This window comes from Aegilops tauschii, chromosome 6, assembly GCF_002575655.3.
Source record: "Aegilops tauschii subsp. strangulata cultivar AL8/78 chromosome 6, Aet v6.0, whole genome shotgun sequence".
NCBI lineage: Eukaryota > Viridiplantae > Streptophyta > Magnoliopsida > Poales > Poaceae > Aegilops > Aegilops tauschii.
Window position 1 is genome coordinate 177,255,521 of NC_053040.3, and position 22,933 is coordinate 177,278,453.

The window sequence follows — 22,933 nt, forward strand, 5'->3', positions numbered from 1 at the left end:
GGGGAGACCCGGCTCCACGAGGAGGCCATGAAGGCGGCCGAGGACAAGGACGCCGAGCTAAAGGCGGCCCTTGCCAAGGTTGCCGACCTGGAGAAGGCGCTGGAGGAGCGTGACCGCACTATTGCCCGGGAGCGGCGCGATACGTTGCTCGAAGCGCAGCACCTGGAAGAGTCCTTCTCCAGTAAGTGCTTTCTTTTGGTGTTGTTGTTGCCGGGTTGGGACTCCGGCTCTTCTTCCTTCGTAATTTTCTTCTGAATTGCTTTTCTTCCTGGCAGGGGCCTTTCCGGAGACGCGCCAGCTGGCGGAGGAGGTGGTCCGCTTTCAGCGCGACCCACAAGGGATCGTCGGCTCCGGGACGGACCCGAGGGTGGCCTGGACCTTCTCGGATATCGTTACCACTGCCGAGGCCCGTCTGCGGGTTCTGAGTGAGCAGATGGGGCAGCTCTCTGAGGCCGGCGCGGTGATGACGGCGGCGCTCTGGCCGGGTGCAGTCGCGCCAACCAGCTTCAGGCGGCTGGCGCGGTGATTGGAGGTGGGCCCAGACCGTCTTCACGAGTGGCGGGTTTCCGCCGCCTGTGCCGGCGCCGAGATGGTGCTCCGGTTCGCGGTGTCGTGGCATCCGGACTTGGCGCTGGAAGCGTTGATGGGCCAGCGGGCCGGCTCAGAGAGCCAGCTGCAGGCGGAAGCTGGACGGATCGCCGCCTGAGCCAGCTACATCGCCAGGTTCGCCTTCCATGATGAGTTCCAGCCGGAGCGGGCGGAGGATGGTGGAGTCGTGCCTACCGACGACTACGGCCTTCTTCTGGACAACCCAGAGGGCAGCTCCGAGGAGACGGATGTCTACCGCGACGCGGACGCCGGGGAGGAGGATGCCGGCACTTCTATGGACCCGGGGGCTACGCACTCTGGCGGAGGCAATGCCTGATTTTTTAACTTTATGAAGAATTTCTGTTAGGTAGCAGGGCCACCCACCCACTGGGGGTTTGACTGGGTGTAATGAACTCTAGACTTGGGCCTGTTTAAATTTATGATGTATGAGCTGCGTGACTGTTTGCGCCTTTGCTTCTCGTTTTTTGGAGCTGTTTTCTTGCAACCTTCCCCCTTTAGGCTTCACCCCCGCGAGTCTGGCGGCCAAGGCTCTGGTCCGTGACAAGGGGTTCGGCTTTGAGAGGGACGTGTAGTACTTGTGCTTTCGAAACGCTGAGCGCGGGCAAAACACTCATTGGGCCGGCTGGCGGCAATCCGGCGGGGCCGGGTTGGCGGGCAGCCAGTCGTGCGGCGACTTAAAGTGGTGAGGCCGGGTCAAGCGATCCGGTGATATGCGGAAACTTTTGTGGATGTGTGCGCTCTTGCTTCTCGTTTTTAGAGCCGTTTTCTTGTAACTCTCCCCCTTTGGGTTTCCCCCCCGCGAGTCTGACAGCCAAGGCTCTAGTCCGTGACAAGGGGTTCGGCCTTCGGGTGAAGCGTTCAATACTTAGTCTTTCAAAATGTTGAGCGCGAACGAAACACCCACTCGGTCGGCTGGCGGCGATCCGGTGGGGCCGGGTTGGTGAGCAGTCGGTCGTGTGATAATTTAAAGTGGCGGGGCCGGGTTGGGCGACCCGGCGGTCCTTGACTTAGTGTTCGTGGCGCGCTGGTGCTTTTGGACTTGTCTGCTTGCCGGCCGACAGCCAAAGCCGGATCTGTGGCTTAGGGCGAAGCGAGAGGCTTATGGCGAACCAACGCGTTTGAGAATCGCTAAGGAAAGAACGACGGGTTGCCAAGCCAGCCAGCCCCCGAGCCCCCGGGTTGAGCGAGTCGACCCGGTGGCCGGGTTTGGCTTAAGAGTAAAGTAGTGCACAAATGTGGGAGACACAATAGCTTGGTCGCAAAAGGGGCAGCCCCCGGGCGTCATTCGGGGACCTCGTAGTTTCAGATGGTTACAAAAGGCAGTGATACATACGTGCACTCAGCTAACTATAAAACGGGCGGAGGAGCTCTGCATTCCATGGCCGGATTGTTTCTTCGCCAGCGGTGTCCCTCTTGCGCCTGTTTGTCTTGCAGGCATCGATGAGGTAGTATGCGTTGCGGTCGCATAAGGTCTTGCTGACGATGAAGGGTCCCTCCCATGGAGAGGACAGCTTGTGTTGGCCAGTCTGCTCTTGGACGAGTCGGAGGACGAGGTCTCCCTCTCGAAAAGCGAGGGGCTTGATCTTCTTGCTGTGGTAATGCCTCAGACCTTGCTGGTAAATGGCTGAGCGACTGAGCGCTAGGAGACGTGCTTCTTCGAGTAGGTCGCCGCCATCTTCGCGGGCTTCCTTTGCTTCGGCTTCCGTGTACATCACGATGTGCGGCAAGTCGAACTCGACGTCGGTCGGGATGACGGCTTGTGCTCCGTAGACGAGGAAGAATGGGGTGAACCTGGTCGACCTATTTGGCGTGGTGCGGAGACTCCAGAGGACGGCCAGCAACTCGTCAAGCCAACTGCCGGGCGAACGGATGAGCGGCTCGACGAGTCGCGGTTTGATGCCGGATAGGATGAGGCCGTTGGCCCGCTCGACCTGGCCGTTGGACTGTGGATGTGCCACGGAAGCCAGGTCGAGGCGGATGCCAGAAACAGAGCAGTACTGCGCGAGTGCGCCCTTGGCGAAGTTGGTGCCATTGTCCGTGATGATGCTGTTCGGCATGCCGTAGCGCACTGCGATGTCCTTGATAAATCGGACCGCCGTTGGACCGTCCAGCTTCTTGATCGGCCTTGCCTCGATCCACTTGGTGAACTTGTCCACCGCCACCAGCAGATGCTTCATGCCGCCTCAAGCGGTCTTGAAGGGTCCCACCATGTCGAGTCCCCAGACCGCGAAGGGCCAAGCAATCGGGATGGTCCGGAGTGCTGAGGCCGGCTGGTGGCTGCGCTTGCTGAAGCAATGGCATCCCTCACACCTGAGGATGAGTGATTCTGCGTCTTCGAGGGCCGTGGGCCAGTAGAAACCATGGCGGAAAGCCTTGGCCACCAGGGATCGCGAGGCAGCGTGGTGCCCACACTCGCCCTGGTGTATGTCGAGGAGGATCTCAATGCCCTTGTCCTGCTCGACGCAGCGTTGGAACACGCTGGTGGAGCTGCGCTTGACGAGCTCGTTGTTGATGATGTTGTAGGCGGACGCTCGTCGCTGCACTTGCCGAGCTTCGGTCTCGTCCACGGGAAGGACCCCGTTTTCCAGGAACTCCGAGATGGGTAGGGCCCAGGATAGTGCCGTGACCCCGGCGAGGACGGCCATCACGACGGGTTCCGGGGTGAGAGCGCCTGAGCTGGGTTCAGCAGCCCCAGGGCCGGGTTGGGGTGTGGTCGGGATGGCTGGAGCAGTCCCCGGGCCGAGTTGAGGCGCGGCCGGGTTGGTCGAAGCAGTCCCCGGGCCGAGTTGAGGCGCGACCGGGTGTTGGGGAACGTAGTAATTTCAAAAAAATTCCTACCCACACGCAAGATCATGGTGATGCACAGCAACGAGAGGGGAGAGTGTTGTCCACGTACCCTCGTAGACCGAAAGCGGAAGCGTTAGCACAACACGGTTGATGTAGTCGTACGTCTTCACGATCCGACCGATCAAGTACCAAACGTACGGCACCTCCGAGTTCAGCACACGTTCAGCTCGATGACATCCCTCGAACTCCGATCCAGCCGAGCTTTGAGGGAGAGTTCCGTCAGCACGACGGCGTGGAGACAATGATGATGTTCTACCGATGCAGGGCTTCGCTTAAGCACCGCTATGATATTATTGAGGTGGATTATGGTGGAGGGGGGCACCGCACACGGCTAAGAGATCAAGAGATCAATTGTTGTCTATGGGGTGCCCCTGCCCCCGTATATAAAGGAGCAAGGGAGAGGCCGGCCCTAGAGGGGGGGCGCCAAGTGTGGGGAGTCCTACAAGTCCTAGTAAGATTCCCCTTTCCTTTTCGGAGTAGGAGAGAAGGAAAGAGGGGGAGAGGGAGAAGGAAAAGGGGGTTGCACCCCTTGTCCAATTCGGACCAGAGGGGGGGGCGCGCGCCTCCTTCCTTTTGGCCTCTCTCCTCTATTCCCGTATGGCCCAATAAGGCCCAATACTTCTCCCGGTGAATTCCCGTAACTCCCCGGTACTCCGAAAATACCCGAATCACTCGGAACCTTTCCGATGTCCGAATATAGTCATCCAATATATCGATCTTTACGTCTCGACCATTTCGAGACTCCTCGTCATGTCCCCGATCTCATCCAGGACTCCGAACTACCTTCGGTACATCAAATCACATAACTCATAATACAAATCGTCATCTAACTTTAAGCGTGCAGACCCTACGGGTTCGAGAACAATGTAGACATGACCGAGACACGTCTCCGGTCAATAACCAATAGCGGAACCTGGATGCTCATATTGGCTCCTACATATTCTACGAAGATCTTTATCGGTCAAACCGCATAACAACATACGTTGTTCCCTTTGTCATCGGTATGTTACTTGCCCGAGATTCGATCGTCGGTATCTCAATACCTAGTTCAATCTCGTTCCATAATACATCATCTCGCAACTAACTCATTAGTCACAATGCTTGCAAGGCTTATAGTGATGTGCATTACCGAGAGGGCCCAGAGATACCTCTCCGACAATCGGAGTGACAAATCCTAGTCTCGAAATATGCCAACCCAACAAGTACCTTCGGAGACACCTGTAGAGCACCTTTATAATCACCCAGTTACGTTGTGACGTTTGGTAGCACACAAAGTGTTCCTCCGGTAAACGGGAGTTGCATAATCTCATAGTCATAGGAACATGTATAAGTCATGAAGAAAGCAATAGCAGAATACTAAACGATCAAGTGCTAAGCTAACGGAATGGGTCAAGTCAATCACATCATTCTCCTAATGATGTGATCCCGTTAATCAAATGACAACTCATGTCTATGGCTAGGAAACATAACCATCTTTGATCAACGAGCTAGTCAAGTAGAGGCATACTAGTGACACTCTGTTTGTCTATGTATTCACGCAAGTATTATGTTTCCGGTTAATACAATTCTAGCATGAATAATAAACATTTATCATGAAATAAGGAAATAAGGAAATAAATAATAACTTTATTATTGCCTCTAGGGCATATTTCCTTCAGTCTCCCACTGGCACTAGAGTCAATAATCTAGATCACATCGCCATGTGATTTAACATCAATAGTTCACATCATCATGTGATGAACACCCATAGTTCACATCATCATGTGATCAACACCAAAAGGGTTTACTAGAGTCAATAATCTAGTTCACATCGCTACGTGATTAACACCCAAAGAGTACTAAGGTGTGATCATGTTTTGCTTGTGAGAGAAGTTTAGTCGATGGGTCTGCCACATTCAGAGCCGTATATATTTTGCAAATATTCTATGTCTACAATACTCTGCATGGAGCTACTCTAGCTAATTGCTCCCACTTTCAATATGTATCCAGATCGAGACTCAGAGTCATCCAGATCGGTGTCAAAGCTTGCATCGACGTAACTTTTTACGACGAACTCTTTATCACCTCCATAATTGAGAAATATTTCCTTAGTCTTCTAAGGATAATTTTGACCAATGTCCAGTGATCTACTCCTAGATCACTATTGTACTCCCTTTACCAAAACAGTGTAGGGTATACAATAGATCTAGTATACGGCATGCATACTTTATAGAACCTATGGCTGAGGCATAGGGAATGAATTTCATTCTCTTTCTATCTTCTGTCGTGGTCGGGTTTTGAGTCTTACTCAATTTCACACCTTGTAATACAGGCAAGAACTCGTTCTTTGACTGTTCCATTTTGAACTACTTCAAAATCTTGTCAAGGTATGTAATCATTGAAAAACTTATCAAGCATTTTGATATATCTCTATAGATCTTGATGCTCAATATGTAAGCAGCTTCACCGAGGTCTTTCTTTGAAAAACTCCTTTCAAATACTCCTTTATGCTTTCCAGAAAATTCTACATTATTTCTGATCAACAATATGTCATCCACATATATTTATCAGAAATGTTGTAGTGCTCCCACTCACTTTCTTTTAAATACAGGCTTTACCGCAAGTCTGTATAAACTATATGCTTTGATCAACTCATCAAAGCGTATATTCCAACTCCGAGATGCTTGCACCAGTCCATAGATGGATCGCTGGAGCTTGCACATTTTGTTAGCACATTTAGGATCGACAAAACCTTCTGGTTGCATCATATACAACTCTTCTTTAAGAAATCCATTAAGGAATGTAGTTTTGACATCCATTTGCCAGATTTCATAAAATGTGGCAATTTGCTAACATGATTCGGACAGACTTAAGCATCGCTACGAGTGAGAAAATCTCATCGCAGTCAACACCTTGAACTTTGTCAAAACCATTTTCGACAAGTCTAGCTTTGTAGATAGTAACACTACTATCAGCGACCGTCTTCCTCTTGAAGATCCATTTATTTTCTATGGCTTGTCGATCATCGTGCAAGTCAACCAAAGTCCACACTTTGTTCTCATACATGGATCCTATCTCAGATTTCATGGCCTCAAACCATTTCGCGGAATCTGGGCTCATCACCGCTTCCTCATAGTTCGCAGGTTCGTCATGGTCTAGTAACATGACTTCCAGAACAGGATTACCGTACCACTCTGGTGCGGATCTTACTCTGGTTGACCTACGAGGTTCGGTAGAAACTTGATCTGAAGTTTCATGATCATCATCATTAACTTCCTCACTAATTCGTGTAGGCATCACTGAAACTAATTTCAGTGATGAGCTACTTTTCAATTCGAGAGAAGGTACAATTACCTCATCAAGTTCTACTTTCCTCCCACTCACTTCTTTTGAGAGAAGCTACTTCTCTAGAAAGGATCCATTCTCAACAACAAATATCTTGCCTTCGGATCTGTGATAGAAGGTGTACCCAATAGTCTCCTTTGGGTATTCTATGAAGACACATTTCTCTGATTTGGGTTTGAGCTTATCAGGATGAAACTTTTTCACATAAGCATCGCAACCCCAAACTTTAAGAAATGACAGCTTAGGTTTCTTGCCAAACCATAGTTCATACGGTGTCGTCTCAACGGATTTAGATGGTGCCCTATTTAACGTGAACGTAGCTGTCTCTAATGCATAACCCCAAAACGATAGTGGTAGATCGGTAAGAGACATCATAAATCGCACCATATCTAATAAAGTACGGTTACGATGTTCGGACACACCATTACACTGTGGTGTTCCAGGTGGCGTGTGTAGTGAAACTATTTCACATTGTTTTAACTGAAGGCCAAACTCGTAACTCAAATATTTTACCTCTGCGATCATATCGTAGAAACTTTTATTTTTGTTACGATGATTCTCCACTTCACTCTGAAATTCTTTGAACTTTTCAAATGTTTCAGACTTGTGTTTCATCAAGTAGATATACCCATATCTGCTCAAATCATCTGTGAAGGTCAGAAAATAATGATACCCGCCGCGAGCCTCAATATTCATCGGACCACATACATGAGTATGTATGATTTCCAACAAATCTGTTGCTCGCTCCATTGTTCCGGAGAATGGAGTCTTAGTCATCTTGCCCATGAGGCATGGTTCACAAGCATCAAGTGATTCATAATCAAGTGATTCCAAAAGTCCATTAGCATGGAGTTTCTTCATGTGCTTTACACCAATATGACCTAAACGGCAGTGCCACAAATAAGTTGCACTATCATTATTAACTTTGCATCTTTTGGCTTCAATAGTATGAAAATGTGTATCACCACGATCGAGATCCAACAAACCATTTTCATTGGGTGTATGACCATAGAAGGTTTTATTCATGCAAACAGAACAACAATTATTCTCTAGCTTACATGAATAACTGTATTGCAATAAACATGATCCAATCATATTCATGCTCAACACAAACACTAAATAACATTTATTTTAGGTTCAACACTAATCCCGAAAGTATAGGGAGTGTGCGATGATGATCATATCAATCTTGGAACCACTTCCAATACACATCGTCACTTCACCCTTAACTAGTCTCTGTTCATTCTGCAACTCCCATTTCGAGTTACTACTCTTAGCAACTGAACCAGTATCAAATATCGAGGGGTTGCTATGAACACTAGTAAAGTACACATCAAATAGGGCGGAGATTGTATTTCTCTTTCCAGCGTTCAAAGCTCCAAGTGCTAGAATCAATGGATGCATGCCCAGCTCCAAATACAGATGCAATAACATGTATATCAAATATATCTTTGTTCACTTTGCCATCCTTCTTATCCACCAAATACTTGGGGCAATTCCGCTTCCAGTGACCAGTCCCTTTGCAGCAGAAGCACTCAGTTTTAGGCTTAGGTCCAGACTTGGGCTTTCTCACTTGATCAGCAACTTGCTTTCCGTTCTTCTTGAAGTTCCCTTCCCTTTGTCCGTTTACTTGAAACTAGTGGTCTTGTTAACCATCAACACTTGATGCTCTTTCTTGATTTCTACCTTCGTCGATTTCAGCATCGCGAAGAGCTCGGGAATTACTTTCGTCATCCCTTGCATATTATAGTTCATCACGAAGTTCTAATAACTTGGTGATAGTGAATAGAGAATTCTGTCAATTACTATCTTATCTGGAAGATTAACTCCCACTTGATTCAAGCAATTGTAGAACCCAGACAATCTGAGCACATGCTCACTAGTTGAGCTATTCTCCTCCATCTTGTAGGCAAAGTACTGTGAGAGGTCTCATACCTCTCGACACGGGCATGAGTATGAAATACCAATTTCAACTCTTGGAACATCTTATATGCTCCGTGGCGTTCAAAAAAATTTGAAGTCCCGGTTCTAAGCCGTAAAGCATGGTGCACTTAACTATCAAGTAGTCATCATACCGAGCTTTTGTCAAAACGTTCATAACGTCTGCATCTGCTCCTGGAATAGGTCTGTCACCTAGCGGTGCATCAAGGACATAATTCTTCTGTGCAGCAATGAGGATAATCCTCAGATCACGAATCCAATCCGCATCATTGCTACTAACATCTTTCAACTTAGTTTTCTCTAGGAACATATAAAAATTAAACGGGGAGCAACATCGCGAGCTACTGATCTACAACATACATATGCTAATACTACCAAGACTAAGTTCATGATAAAATAAAGTTCAATTAATCATATTACTTAAGAACTCCCACTTAGATAGACATCCCTCTAATCCTCTAAGTGATCACGTGATCCATATCAACTAAACCATGTCCGATCATCACGTGAGATGGAGTAGTTTCAATGGTGAACATCACTATGTTGATCATATCTACTATATGATTCACGCTCGACCTTTCGGTCTCGGTGTTCCGAGGCCATATCTGCATATGCTAGGCTCGTCAAGTTTAACCTGACTATTCCGCGTGTGCAACTGTTTTGCACCCGTTGTATTTGAACGTAGAGCTTATCACACCCGATCATCACGTGGTGTCTCAGCACGAAGAACTTTCGCAACGGTGCATACTCAGGGAGAACACTTATACCTTGAAATTTAGTGAGGGATCATCTTATAAAGCTACCGTCGAACTAAGCAAAATAAGATGTATAAAAGATAAACATCACATGCAATCAAAATATGTGACATGATATGGCCATCATCATCTTGTGCCTTTGATCTCCATCTCCAAAGCATCATCATGATTTCCATCGTCATTGGCATGACACCATGATCTCCATCATCTTGATCTATATCAATGTGTCGTCACATGGTCATCTCGCCAACTATTGCTCTTGCAACTATTGCTATCGCATAGCGATAAAGTAAAGCAATTATTTGGCGCTTGCATCTTATGCAATAAAGAGACAACCATAAGGCTTCTGCCAGTTGCCGATAACTTCAACAAAACATGATCATCTTATACAACAACTTATATCTCATCACATCTTGACCATATCACATCACAACATGCCCTGCAAAAACAAGTTAGACGTCCTCTACTTTGTTGTTGCAAGTTTTACGTGGCTGCTACGGGCTGAGCAAGAACCGTTCTTACCTACGCATCAAAACCACAACGATAGTTCGTCAAGTTAGTGTTGTTTTAATCTTCTCAAGGACCGGGCGTAGCCACACTCGGTTCAATTAAAGTTGGAGAAACTGACACCCGCCAGCCACCTGTGTGCAAAGCACGTCGATAGAACCAGTCTCGCGTAAGCGTACGTGTAATGTCGGTCCAGGCCGCTTCATCCAACAATACCGCCGAACCAAAGTATGACATGCTGGTAAGCAGTATGACTTATATCGCCCACAACTCACTTGTGTTCTACATGTGCATATAACATCCGCGCATAAAACCTGGCTTGGATGCTACTGTTGGGGAACGTAGTAATTTCAAAAAAATTCCTACCCACACGCAAGATCATGGTGATGCATAGCAACGAGAGGGGAGAGTGTTGTCCACGTACCCTCGTAGACCGAAAGCGGAAGCGTTAGCACAACACGGTTGATGTAGTCGTACGTCTTCACGATCCGACCGATCAAGTACCGAACGTACGGCACCTCCGAGTTCAGCACACGTTCAGCTCGATGACATCCCTCGAACTCCGATCCAGCCGAGCTTTGAGGGAGAGTTCCGTCAGCATGATGGCCTGGTGACAATGATGATGTTCTGCCGACGCAGGGCTTCGCCTAAGCACCGCTACGATATTATTGAGGTGAATTATGGTGGAGGGGGGCACGGCACATGGCTAAGAGATCAAGAGATCAATTGCTGTCTATGGGGTGCCCCCTGCCCCCGTATATAAAGGAGCAAGGGAGAGGCCGGCCCTAGAGGGGGCGCGCCAAGTGTGGGGAGTCCTACTAGGACTCCCAAGTCCTAGTAGGATTCCCCTTTCCTTTCCGGAGTAGGAGAGAAGGAAAGTGGGGGAGAGGGAGAAGGAAAAGGGGGTTGCACCCCTTGTCCAATTCGGACCAGAGGGGGGCGCGCGCCTCCTTCCTTTTGGCCTCTCTCCTCTATTCCCGTATGGCCCAATAAGGCCCAATACTTCTCCCGGTGAATTCCCGTAACTCCCCGGTACTCCGAAAATACCCGAATCACTCGGAACCTTTCCGATGTCCGAATATAGTCGTCCAATATATCGATCTTTATGTCTCGACCATTTCGAGACTCCTCGTCATGTCCCCGATCTCATCCAGGACTCCGAACTACCTTCGGTACATCAAATCACATAACTCATAATACAAATCGTCATCTAACTTTAAGCGTGCAGACCCTACGGGTTTGAGAACTATGTAGACATGACCGAGACACGTCTCCGGTCAATAACCAATAGCGGAACCTGGATGCTCATATTGGCTCCTACATATTCTACGAAGATCTTTATCGGTCAAACCGCATAACAACATACGTTGTTCCCTTTGTCATCGGTATGTTACTTGCCCGAGATTCGATCGTTGGTATCTCAATACCTAGTTCAATCTCGTTACCGGCAAGTCTCTTTACTCGTTCCGTAATACATCATCTCGCAACTAACTCATTAGTCACAATGCTTGCAAGGCTTATAGTGATGTGCATTACCGAGAGGGCCCAGAGATACCTCTTCGACAATCGGAGTGACAAATCCTAATCTCGAAATATGCCAACCCAACAAGTACCTTCGGAGACACCTGTAGAGCACCTTTATAATCACCCAGTTACGTTGTGACGTTTGGTAGCACACAAAGTGTTCCTCCGGTAAACGGGAGTTGCATAATCTCATAGTCATAGGAACATGTATAAGTCATGAAGAAAGCAATAGCAGAATACTAAACGATCAAGTGCTAAGCTAACGGAATGGGTCAAGTCAATCACATCATTCTCCTAATGATGTGATCCCGTTAATCAAATGACAACTCATGTCTATGGTTAGGGAACATAACCATCTTTGATCAACGAGCTAGTCAAGTAGAGGCATACTAGTGACACTCTGTTTGTCCATGTATTCACACAAGTATTATGTTTCCGGTTAATACAATTCTAGCATGAATAATAAACATTTATCATGAAATAAGGAAATAAATAATAACTTTATTATTGCCTCTAGGGCATATTTCCTTCACCGGGTTGGTCGGAGCAGTCCCTCGGCCGGGTTGAGGCGCGGTTGGGTCGGTCGGAGCAGTCCCCGAGCCGAGTTGAGGCGCGGCCGGGTTGGTCGGAGCAGACCCCGGGCCGAGTTGAGGCGCGGCCGGGTTGGTCGGAGCAGTCCCCGGGCCGGTTTGAGGCGCGGTCGGGTCGGTTGCGGGCGCCTGCTCGGCGGCCGCAACGAGCCGGTTGTCGTCGCGATGAGCCGGTTGATCGGCCTTGCGCTTGTTGTTCTGTTGGTTGTGCTGCTGCCGGCTTCCCTCGCCGGCCGGCTTCGGAGGCGGCACCGGCTTGGCCTTGCCGGCTTCATCCAGTGCCACCTGGATCTTCATGGCGGAGTCGGTGTTGGCGTACTTGTCCGCCGTCACCATGAGCGCGGCCATGGTGGCCGGCTTGGAGCGCAAGAGCTTGTGCTTGAGGAGGGTGCCGTCTCGTCACCCGTTGACGAAGTACTGGATTGCTTGGACTTCGTGGACGCCCTCGCAGCTGTTCCGGAGCTCGGTCCAGCGTGCGAGGTACTCGCGACCGGTTTCCGTCGGCCCCTGCACGCACATGGCGAGCTGACTGGGGCGGCCAAGTCGCTTGTAGGTGCCGGTGAAGTTGCGCACAAAGGCCTGCTTGAAGTCGACCCACGTGTTGATGCTGCCGGCTGGCAGGCTGTTCAACCAGGTGCGGGCCGACCCCTGGAGCATGAGAGGCGCGTAACGTACGGCGAGGCTGTGGTTACCACCGGCGATGCCGATGGCGGTGGTGTAGTCGGTGAGTCAGTCCTCCGGCTTCACGGTGCCATTGTACTTGGGGGTGTCGCGGGGGAGCGTAAACCCTTTGGTGAAGGGTTCGCCCCGGATGCACGGCCCGAAGCACGCCGGTCCGACAGGGCCGGTCTCCTCCAGCTCCTGGGAGAGGGCGAGTCGGTCGAGGCGGTGGCGAGCATCGGTGTCGTTGATGGCGCGTGGGCCCAACCGGTCGGTGACCGCGCCACGGGGGGCCGGGTTGCCTGCAGCCGGACGTCGGCCAGGTTGAAGCAGGGGGTCGAGGCGGCGCCGGGCCTCCGAGGCCGGCTCGTCCGCCAAGCCGCCAGCAGTCGTTGGGGCGAGGTTGCGCTGGGTCCGGGTGCGGACGGAGTGCGCCTCGCCAGGTGGAGAAGACGTCGTATGCTGGTTGTCGCCGGGTCCGGCGACCCAGACGGATCCGGATCCGGCCGACCTGGCGAGCTGGTTGAGGCGGTCCTGCTGTGCATTGGCCGCGACGAGGAGGTCGTTCACCCTCTTGAGGCGATCCTGCAGCTCCTCACCTGCGAGCTGATCCAGGCCGACCGCGGCTGCCTGGGCAGCACGCATGTTCTTCACGGGAGTCTCGTAGACGGGAGGGAGGACGCCGAAAGCGCGCCCGATCGCGCCGCCCCGGGCTCGCATGTCGCTGACCCGGCTGGGCTCAGGAGCGGTAGGCGTGAAGCCGTAGGCGGCGTCGCGCTCCAGCTGGGCGGAGTCGAGGCGACGCTGCATGGCGGAGAGCGTCTCGGTGAGGTCCAGCAGGCACTGGCGATCCTCGTTGAGGCGAGTCCGGGCCTCGGCGATGTTGGAGGCGTCTACGTCGGTGCCGATGGGAACGCGGAGGCTCTGCATCGTGGCGCGCAACAGGTTGGGCGAGTCGGCCCTAACCGCAACGGCCTTGGCTTCCGCGGCCTTCCTTGCCACGCTCGACGAAGAGGAGGCGTCGATGTCGGTGATGAAGACCTCCACTCAGAGGTCCATCGCTCCGGTGGGAGTGCCGTCGTTGATGGAGAGCGGGGAGTCGAAAAAGCTAAGTACCTCGCGGGGGTACTCGTCGTCCGTAGGCGCGTCGGAGATGCGCAGTGTGCGGAAGGAGGCGGCGAGCGCGTCGATGACGTCGTTCGCTAGCGTGACGGGCTCGTTGGAGTCAGAGAAGATCCCCGTCTGAAGCATGCTCCCGGCCAGGACCTCGAGCTGCCCCACGGTGGGCGCCAACTGTCGTGGTGGGCGCACGGCAGATGCCATGGGATGGCTAAAGATAGGAGGAGGCTCGAGGGCACTGGTGGGCTCCAGAGGCGAGGACGGCATGAGCGAGCGCGGGACGCAAGACATACCCAGGTTCGGGGCTCTCCGGAGAGATAACACCCCTAGTCCTGCCGAGTGTCGTTTATATGTAACAGTACAGAGTTGCTCCTAGAGCTGTATGGAGGAAGAAGGAGGTCGGGCCAAGGCTTGGGCTGCTCCCTCTCCTCAGGTGTTGCTTGCTAGGCGTGCGTGAGTGGGTGGATGGGCGAGTGCGTGGCCTTCTTACTTACTTGCCCGTATGCATGAGGGCTCCTGGGGTTTTATAGGTCAACCCCCCAGAGGTACAATGGTAATGTTACAAGGCTGTAGGGTCGGGTCGTCAGTGTCCAGGAACCCGGTGCTGGGACCCACCGGGTTCGCCGGGCGCGGGCCCCATGCGCCTAGGGGCACTGTGTGCCGTCTTGTCGATCGTCAGGGCGAGGCCGAGTCGAGTCGGCTACAGTGGCGTTCCGTCAGGTCGCCACTTACTGGCGTCATGGGTGACATCGGGCGCACTGTTGCCACGCCAGCCCTGGTTAGCGGGTAGGTGGGGGGCACTGTTGCCTCGTCCGGCTAACCAAAGGCATGGGTGGGGCACTGTGGCTTCGGTCATCAGTTGGTGGAGACTCGTCCCATCGTACGGCTGGGATGGGATGGCCGCTGACCCTTGGCCGGGTTCGGAGAGCATGCTAAGGGCGGTGCCGGCTTGTTGGAGAAGTCTTGAGCTTGGTTGTTGGGGCCGAGTTGAGGAGTCCGGCTGGGTTGCAGATCCGGCCGGGTCGCGGGGCCTGGCCGGGTCGAGCGACCCGGCCAAGGGCGAGCCGGATCGAGGGGCGATGCTGGCCCCGTTGTTTTTGAAAAGGATCCGGGTTCCGTTGCCTGCCTGGGTTTCATCCCCCCGACAGTGTGAACAATTACTTTGGAATCAACAATATAAGGTCTAAATTTGTCACAAGCAAACACCACTGCTAAGAATTCTTTTTCAGTAGTAGCATAGTTTCGTTGAGCACTGTCTAGAGTTTTACTAGCATAATGAATAACATTCAATTTCTTATCAACTCTTTGTCCTAGAACAGCACCAACAACATAATCACTAGCATCACACATAATTTCAAAAGGCAAGTTCCAATCAGGTGGTTGAACAATAGGTGTAGAAATTAAGGCTTTCTTGAGTGTTTCAAAGGCTTCTGAACAATCATCATCAACAACAAAAGGAATATCCTTTTGCAAAAGATTCGTAAGAGGCCTAGAAATTTTAGAAAAGTCTTTGATAAATCTCCTATAGAAACCAGCATGACCAAAGAAACTACAAATACCTTTTATATCTTTAGGACAAGGCATTTTCTCAATTGCATCAACCTTAGCTTTGTCCACTTCAATACCTCTTTCAGAAATTTTATGACCCAAGACAATGCCTTCATTAACCATAAAGTGGCACTTCTCCCACACTGGTACACGTCGGTGCTATACAAACGGTTTTTAACCCCTTTCCGGGACGGCATTCAAAACCGTCACCTAGTGAGTGTGGGCGATAGGGGGGCCTTCACACACGACCCAGAAACCGTCGGGGATATGCCCTCCTGGCACACACGCTCGGCAAAATGAGGTCGTGTGCGACCGGCGAGCACTCAAATACAGAAATATGTATAGTAGTGCTCAAAAAATACAATTATACAGGCGAAATCATTTCCGGTTGTAAGTACATCCCACACAGTCAGTCACTGCTAAACGTTTACGTTCGTATATACATCCCACACAGTCACTCCAAGGAAAACGTTTGCGCAAGGTGGCGTAACGCAAACAGTTTTCAAGAGAATGTCGTGTGTGATTGTTCATTGATCCAACATGGTTTATTCCTCAAAACTGTGTGCCTTGCCTGAGGTCATTGCCCACGGTGTTTTCTCAATAACCGTTTGCAATAGGAAAACCCAATTAGCAAGCTAATTGGCTAATTAGCAGGTTAATTGCCCTATTATTAATAATCCATTTACTAATCTAATTGACATTCATATTAAGCACATAATATATTCCATTTCCATATTAAGGAAGCAGGATTTCATAATTGAAATACATCGGAGTACAACATGGTATAGCTTCAGCACTCAGCTACCCCATTACACAACTGCACTAGCAGCAAGTTTCACATGCAACATCTAGAACCTTTTGAAATTAGCATCATAGACGGTACATAGAGAGATGCATCTCATCTGGAAAATTGCTGAAACTGAAGGCGAATATTGAGCCTTCATTCATGTTGAAGGTCTTTGCAACTTTAGGCCAGTGCATGTGGATGATTGACCGTCCATCCTTCGACCTCTTCAGGAACACTTCAATATTGAACCATGGGTGTTGTATGAAAAATTTCCTCGCCTCCTGACCACAGAGGTGGTTTGAGAGGTAATCATCAGTGAACCCTGAAAACAAGGATGTGCATAAATATCTTCTCTACATTGGAAATGGGGCAAAGGAATAAAAAAGGCAAGGTATAATAGTTAGTACCATCTTGTAAACCTCAGTGATTTCCATTGTTTCCCTGCAACACATATAAGGTAGTTAGTCATCAAGTTAAGTAAGGGTTCGCATGCTATCAGTAAAATATGTTGATGATAAATAAGCACATTGCAGATTCATCAGATTAATTCAAGCCACATGGAAAACCCATTTATCCAAACCAAGCATGATTAAGAACTAGGAAATATAGCACTTGTATATGTTTCTCATGTATTAAGTGCAGCCAAATTTGATTTATTCCTCGCATGGTATACAATAACAGAATGCAGCAACAACAATTGAACATCGCATTGCGGAATTGAACCAAGCAGTTAACTAAACACCACAACAAATGAACCAAAATGTTAACTGAGCACCACATTGCACACTATAACATACTCCTAATAGAAGATCAGACAGTTAACCAAACCAAGCATGCTTAGCAACTTGGAAATATAGCAATTGTATTTGTTTCTCATGTATTTAGTACAACCAAATTTGATTTATTTATCATGTGGTATACAATAACAGAATGCAGCCACAACAATTGAACATCGCATTGCAGAATTGAACCAAGCAGTTAACTAAACACCACAACAAATGAACCAAACGTTAACTGAGCACCCACGTTGCACAATATAACATACTCGTAATAGAAGATCAAACAGTTAACCAAACCAAGCATGCTTAACAACTTGGAAATATTGCACCCTGAAGAATTGAACATCACATTTGCAGAATTGAACCAAGCAGTTAACTGAACACCACATTGCACGACATATAGAACATATACACTATAGCAGAAGATTGCATGGTAAAAGTAGATAGCACAATTCACTAGAATTTGTTAAGGAAAGGCAGTAGCTAGCAAACTGAACATGGGTCCTTATAGTGAGCTAATAAGACAAGCTACTCCTCATTGTCGGAGATATCGATGACGATTGGCTCCTTAGACATGGAAGAGGGCGAGGCCTCCGCATCGTGGGTGCCCTTGTTGTAGTGGTGAGTTGCCTGAGCAGCTCCGGGCACCAACCTGCTGGCTCTCGAGATGAGGTAAGCATGTGCACGCTGAGAAAACACCTCGTAGTCTTCGTCGAAGGCACCGACGGTGGCCTCGAGAAAATGCCACGAACTGTCGTTTAAAGTAGCCAACCGCATCGCGGCGTCTGCGTGCAAGGCGTCAATGGTGGCCTCGACGAGGAGGTGCTCCTCCAGATCTGGGAGTCGACACGAATGGCAGCCATCGCGACCTCATCTGCGCGTGTGGCCGCGATTTGCTTCTCCGCTGCCAAATGCTCCTTGAGATCCTGGCTATACTGTGTGCACCATGGCTTAGGCCGGCGCTTATTTGGTGGAGGGGTCGGTGATTTGGGTGGAAGGTGTCACGCTCGCACCGGCGGTTGGGGCATGTGGGATGTGGAAGGAGGAGGAGGATGGGGGTCGGGTGTGGATTACCTGCGTGGATAGGCGAGGCCGAGCAGTGTGAAGGAGGGTCGCCGGCGAGGAGGCGGTGCTGCAAGCAAGGAGTGAAGGTTTCAACTTGGAAGGCGAAAGCAGGGGAAATGTGGCTTTTGGTAAGGGGAAGGGGGCGGGGAGGTAGATATTTGAAGCCAAAAATTTGGAATCGCTTCAGCGAAAAAACTGGCGCGCAAAGTGTCATCAAACATGGTCCCTTATTCAGAGCAGGCTGTGGACTGTAGCCGTCGCACCTTATCGCGTAAGCTGTATGCGTACTATACTCCGACGGTGCTCCAAGATATTTTGTGCTGCATCTCACACGGTTGGCTATAATAAACTGTGTGGGATCTACTTGATTTCATCTTGATTTGAATTACATAATGGGGTCACAGCGGCCATGGACGGCTTTTGAATTGCTAGACCTTTTATCTACAGTGAACATGCAACTATATGTGTGTCATAAAAGAATTGGAATTATTCAGGGTTCGTTTGGGCATTTTTATGCATTAAGTGAGTTTTCAATGCATTTATGTGCATAATCCAAATTTGAACTACATGTACCTGCTCCAGTGCATATAATTGGTTGAAAAATCAAATATTTATCCTTGGGTGCATGCTTAGGTCCCATGCAAGAAATGGGAATGAACGTCAAACACCCTGCCACCGTCACTCGGCCGCAAACATTGAGATACCTGGTTTTTAAATTCTAGTAAATCCAAAAGTCATCTGAAATTCATGAAACTTGGCATGCTATCATGGAGCGGCATCAACATGCCGTGGTAAATTGTTTGTCCCATTTGGGGCAGGTTTGGGTATATGCTTCTCACAAACCAGAGCTTCTCACAACAAGCATGATGGTTTCGGTAGAGAACGCCCCACCTTTGGGGACAAAACGATATCCATTGCCTCTTATTGCTTTCAAAAAAATTCTCGTGTCAACATAGAACAACAGGAGTGTTGTGTTATTTTTTTGTGATTTTTCGGGGTTCGTTTGGACATTTGTATGCATTAAGTGAGTTTTCAATGCATTTATGTGCATAATTCAAATTTGAACTACATGCACATGCTCCAGTGCATATAAATTGGTTGAAAAATCAAATCTTTGTCCTTGGGTGCATGCTTAGGTCCCATGCAAGAAATGGGAATGAATGTCAAACACCCTGCCACTGTCACTCGGCCGCAAATATTGAGATACCTGGTTTTTAAACTCTAGTAAATCCAAAACTCGTCTAAAATTCATGAAACTTGGCATGGTATAATGGTATGGCACCCGACATGCTGTGGTATTTTTCGTGTCCATTTTGAGAGAAGGCGCACTCGAATAACAGCCAACAAAGGCATTTTGAAAAAATAGCTGCCACTTTAATATCTCAAACGTTTGTATAATTCAAACCGTGTGCGTTATGTTAACCATTCACGTGACGTGTCTTGGTTTTAATGGCTATAGGTTTTAATGGCGATCGCAAACGTTTTAGATAGAACACCCGTATGCAAAGTGAGAGCAGGTTTTGTGCATCTCTTGAACACAAATGTTTCTTTTGGATGACCCGTGTGAACCACTTACAAACAATTTGGTAAGATTTGCATCTGTCATATTGGGTATGTTGCCATTTGTCAAACTAGAAAGATTGACATTTGTTGATCTAGTAACATTGCCATTTGCCAACCTTGTAACACTGCGATTTGTCAAAATATGAAGCTAAAAATCAGTAGCAGTATCTAATTTTTGCAACTAAAATTCAGTAATTAAGCATAGATGGAGGCGAGGAGGCGTGTTCAGCCAGACGTGCCGCGGGCGGCGTAGTACTATCCGATTTGACAGCGGACGGCGCAGTTCCCGATGCGGCTTTAATGCAGACGAGGGAGAGGGTAGCGGTTCCCGAAATGTTGAACGGCCAATGATGCATCCTCCTTCAATTAGCATCGTGTGAATGCATGAGGAAAGTAATGGGAGGAGGACCGGGAAAAGAGGCAGCACGATGTGAATGCAACGCAGTTTGCACTCATATAAAGGCGCCCTCCATTCCAATGCATCTACCACATCGTACGCACCTAAGCATTTGCCTAAGCACCTACACTAATAAGCGCAAAAGTGTTCACTCCAGACCCATGGCGGCGATGCGCGCGAGCGGCCAGCGACTGTGCCAGATGGTCCACGATGCCGGCCTGCGGCATGGCACCGTGGATCATCTCCACACGGTGTTGGCGACCGGCTGGTGGATGGCCGCCGTCGACGCCAGCTACGACTCTCACTTTGACCAGATGATCGTTCGTACCACCAACAGGTTCACCGTCGTCAAGAAGCTCGCGACGACATCGTCGTACTCCTGCAACCCGCGCACCCGGGCTCCTCATTGCCTGCCACCCTAATCGGCCTCCATGGTCGGAACCTCTTTCAAGCACTGGTGGCCCCACGACTGCCCGCCGACGCCACGATGAATGTCCACCTGGAGGTCGCGCCTCGCCCTGCAAGAAACCATCGACCTACACATCCATGTGTACAAGCGAATCGTGTACATAGGTATCTACAAGGCCAGTGAGGACGCTACGACGTTGGCCTTCTTCAACCGACTGGAAGCCTTGGATGCCTCTGCTGAGAAGCACCTTGACCTCACCACAAAAGTCGCCGCTCCTTAGCCGCCGATCGGTGCCCCGGCGCACTGAGTTGAGGAGGAGGAGGTCGTACGTTAATGGATGCATCTTTATTCTTGCCTCCTGTAACCACCACTGCGATCACATCATCGTGGCCTTAATTCTTATTGTGCTATTGCATTCTTGTTCTAGTCAATACAGACATGTGCGATCCCTTTGCTTAATTATATGCATCACTGTAACTAGTACTCCATTCGTCAATTTATAAGTTGTGCTGCCAATGTTTGGGGCCGGCGCACGATCACGCACGTTCGTGTGCACGCGGTTGCGCCGGGCGCGGCGCGACGATGCAGTTACCCGCTGCAAAAACTGCCATGCGGGGGACGTGGCATTGACCATTGGGCGGCAACAGTCGGTCATCCGGGTTCCCAATAAAGGATGCAAAGAGGGATCCTACAGCATCAAGGACCAGCTTCCCTACCGATAGCTCATCTAACAGAACTCCCAAGTTAAGTGTGCTGAGGCTGGAGTACTCATCAGATGGGTGACCGGATGGGAAGTGGCCTCGATGTTAAACTGATGTGATGGGTCACTGTAAACATTTAATTGCGTTGAATGTATATAGTGCTCCATCATATTAGTTGAATTAACCTCGAGGTCCTTGTTTTGTAAATTTTTACATTTTTTGTTTTTTGTACACATGTTGAAGAAGGTCTATCTCGTTACTTTTTGATAATTATTATTTTTCTAACACATGTTGATTGGCTTGAATGAAGGTCTATCCCGTTACTTTACGACATGTTTCCAAAACATGGACCTCGAGGTTAATTCAACTAATAGGACGGAGCATTATATACATTCAACACAATTAAATGTTTTCCAAAAAAAGTGATATGATTTCTGTGAAACTTATAAGTCATGTATGTCAAATTAACCTCTGTGTACTTGTTCTCGAATTAACCTCCGGGCCTTTTTTCCGCGTATCACACACATCTTGTTAAGTTGAACCGTTTATGTTCTCTTCCCTAATCGAAAACAATTCATTCGACTCAACCGTATGTCGTATATCACACACACCTTGATTTGGCCGACCGTTTCTGTTGCTTTCCCTAATAGCAAATAGTTCATCAGAGCAAACCGTATGTCGTATATCGCACACACATTGATATGGCTGCCCGTTTCTGTTGTTCTATCTAATCGCAAACAGTTCGTCTGGATCAACCATATGCCCTGCTTCGCACACGCAACTAAAATCTGAACCGTGTTTGATGCATCTGTCATCGCAAACGTTTTGCACCTTTTTTGACGGGTTTTTTACACCACCATTTGCGATTATGGCATCGCACGCAGTTTCGTCGAAGGGTCCCTGGTCGTAGTGTCGTGTTAGCAGCATCCTGCAGTAGTGCCAATTCAAGAAAAGATTTGTTTGTTCACATCTCTGCAAAACTCGATCAAGATTGCTTAAACAATCATCAAAAGAATTCCCATAAACAGAGAAATTCATCCATGAAAACCTCAACAATCTTTTCACAAAAGTCAGAGAATATAGCAGTCATACATCTTTGAAAGGTAGCAGGTGAATTACATAAACCGAAAGGCATACATCTATACGCATAAGTTCCAAAGGGACAAGTAAAAGTGGTCTTTTCTTGATCAGGTTGAGAAACAGGTATTTGTGAAAAAACAGAATATCCATCAAGGAAGCAAAAATGTGTGTGCTTAGATAATCTTTCAAGCATTTGATCAATAAAAGGTAGAGGTTAATGATCTTTTCTAGTTGCTTTGTTTAATTTTTTTAAAATCAATTACAATTCTATGACAAGTAACAATTCTTTGTGGAATAAGTTCATTCTTATCATTAGGAACAACAGTTATACCTCCTTTCTTAGGGACACAATGAACAGGACTTACCCATCTACTATCAGATATAGGATAGATTATACCTGCTTCCAGAAGTTTTAATATTTCCATTCTTACCACTTCTTTCATCTTCGGATTTAACCGACGTTGGTGATCAACAACGGGTTTAGCATCAGGCTCCATATTAATTTTGTGCCTAATGCCCTTTAAATCATCAAGAGTATATCCAATAGCAGCCCAGTGCTTCCTTAGAACTTTCAATAATCTTTCTTCTTCATGTTCTGAAAGGTTAGCACTGATAATAACAGGTTATATCTTCTTTTCATCAAGATAAGCATATTTCAAAGTGTCTGGCAATTGCTTTAAGTCAAACACAGGATCAACTTTAGGTGGAGGAGGACCTCCTAGAGTTTC

The 22,933-nt window shown here is 48.7% G+C and overlaps 1 protein-coding gene across 1 annotated transcript; it reads right to left on the bottom strand.

Moving 5' to 3' along the window:
• Positions 1-2,792: 2,792 nt before the first annotated feature.
• LOC109780027 (uncharacterized) lies at positions 2,793-3,254 on the bottom strand. The gene is made up of 2 exons (XM_020338620.1): positions 3,022-3,254; positions 2,793-2,895 (listed from the first exon to the last, which is right to left on the bottom strand). The coding sequence occupies exons 1-2, from the start codon at positions 3,252-3,254 to the stop codon at positions 2,793-2,795; spliced, it is 336 nt and encodes a 111-aa protein (XP_020194209.1).
• Between the last annotated feature and the right edge of the window lie 19,679 nt (positions 3,255-22,933).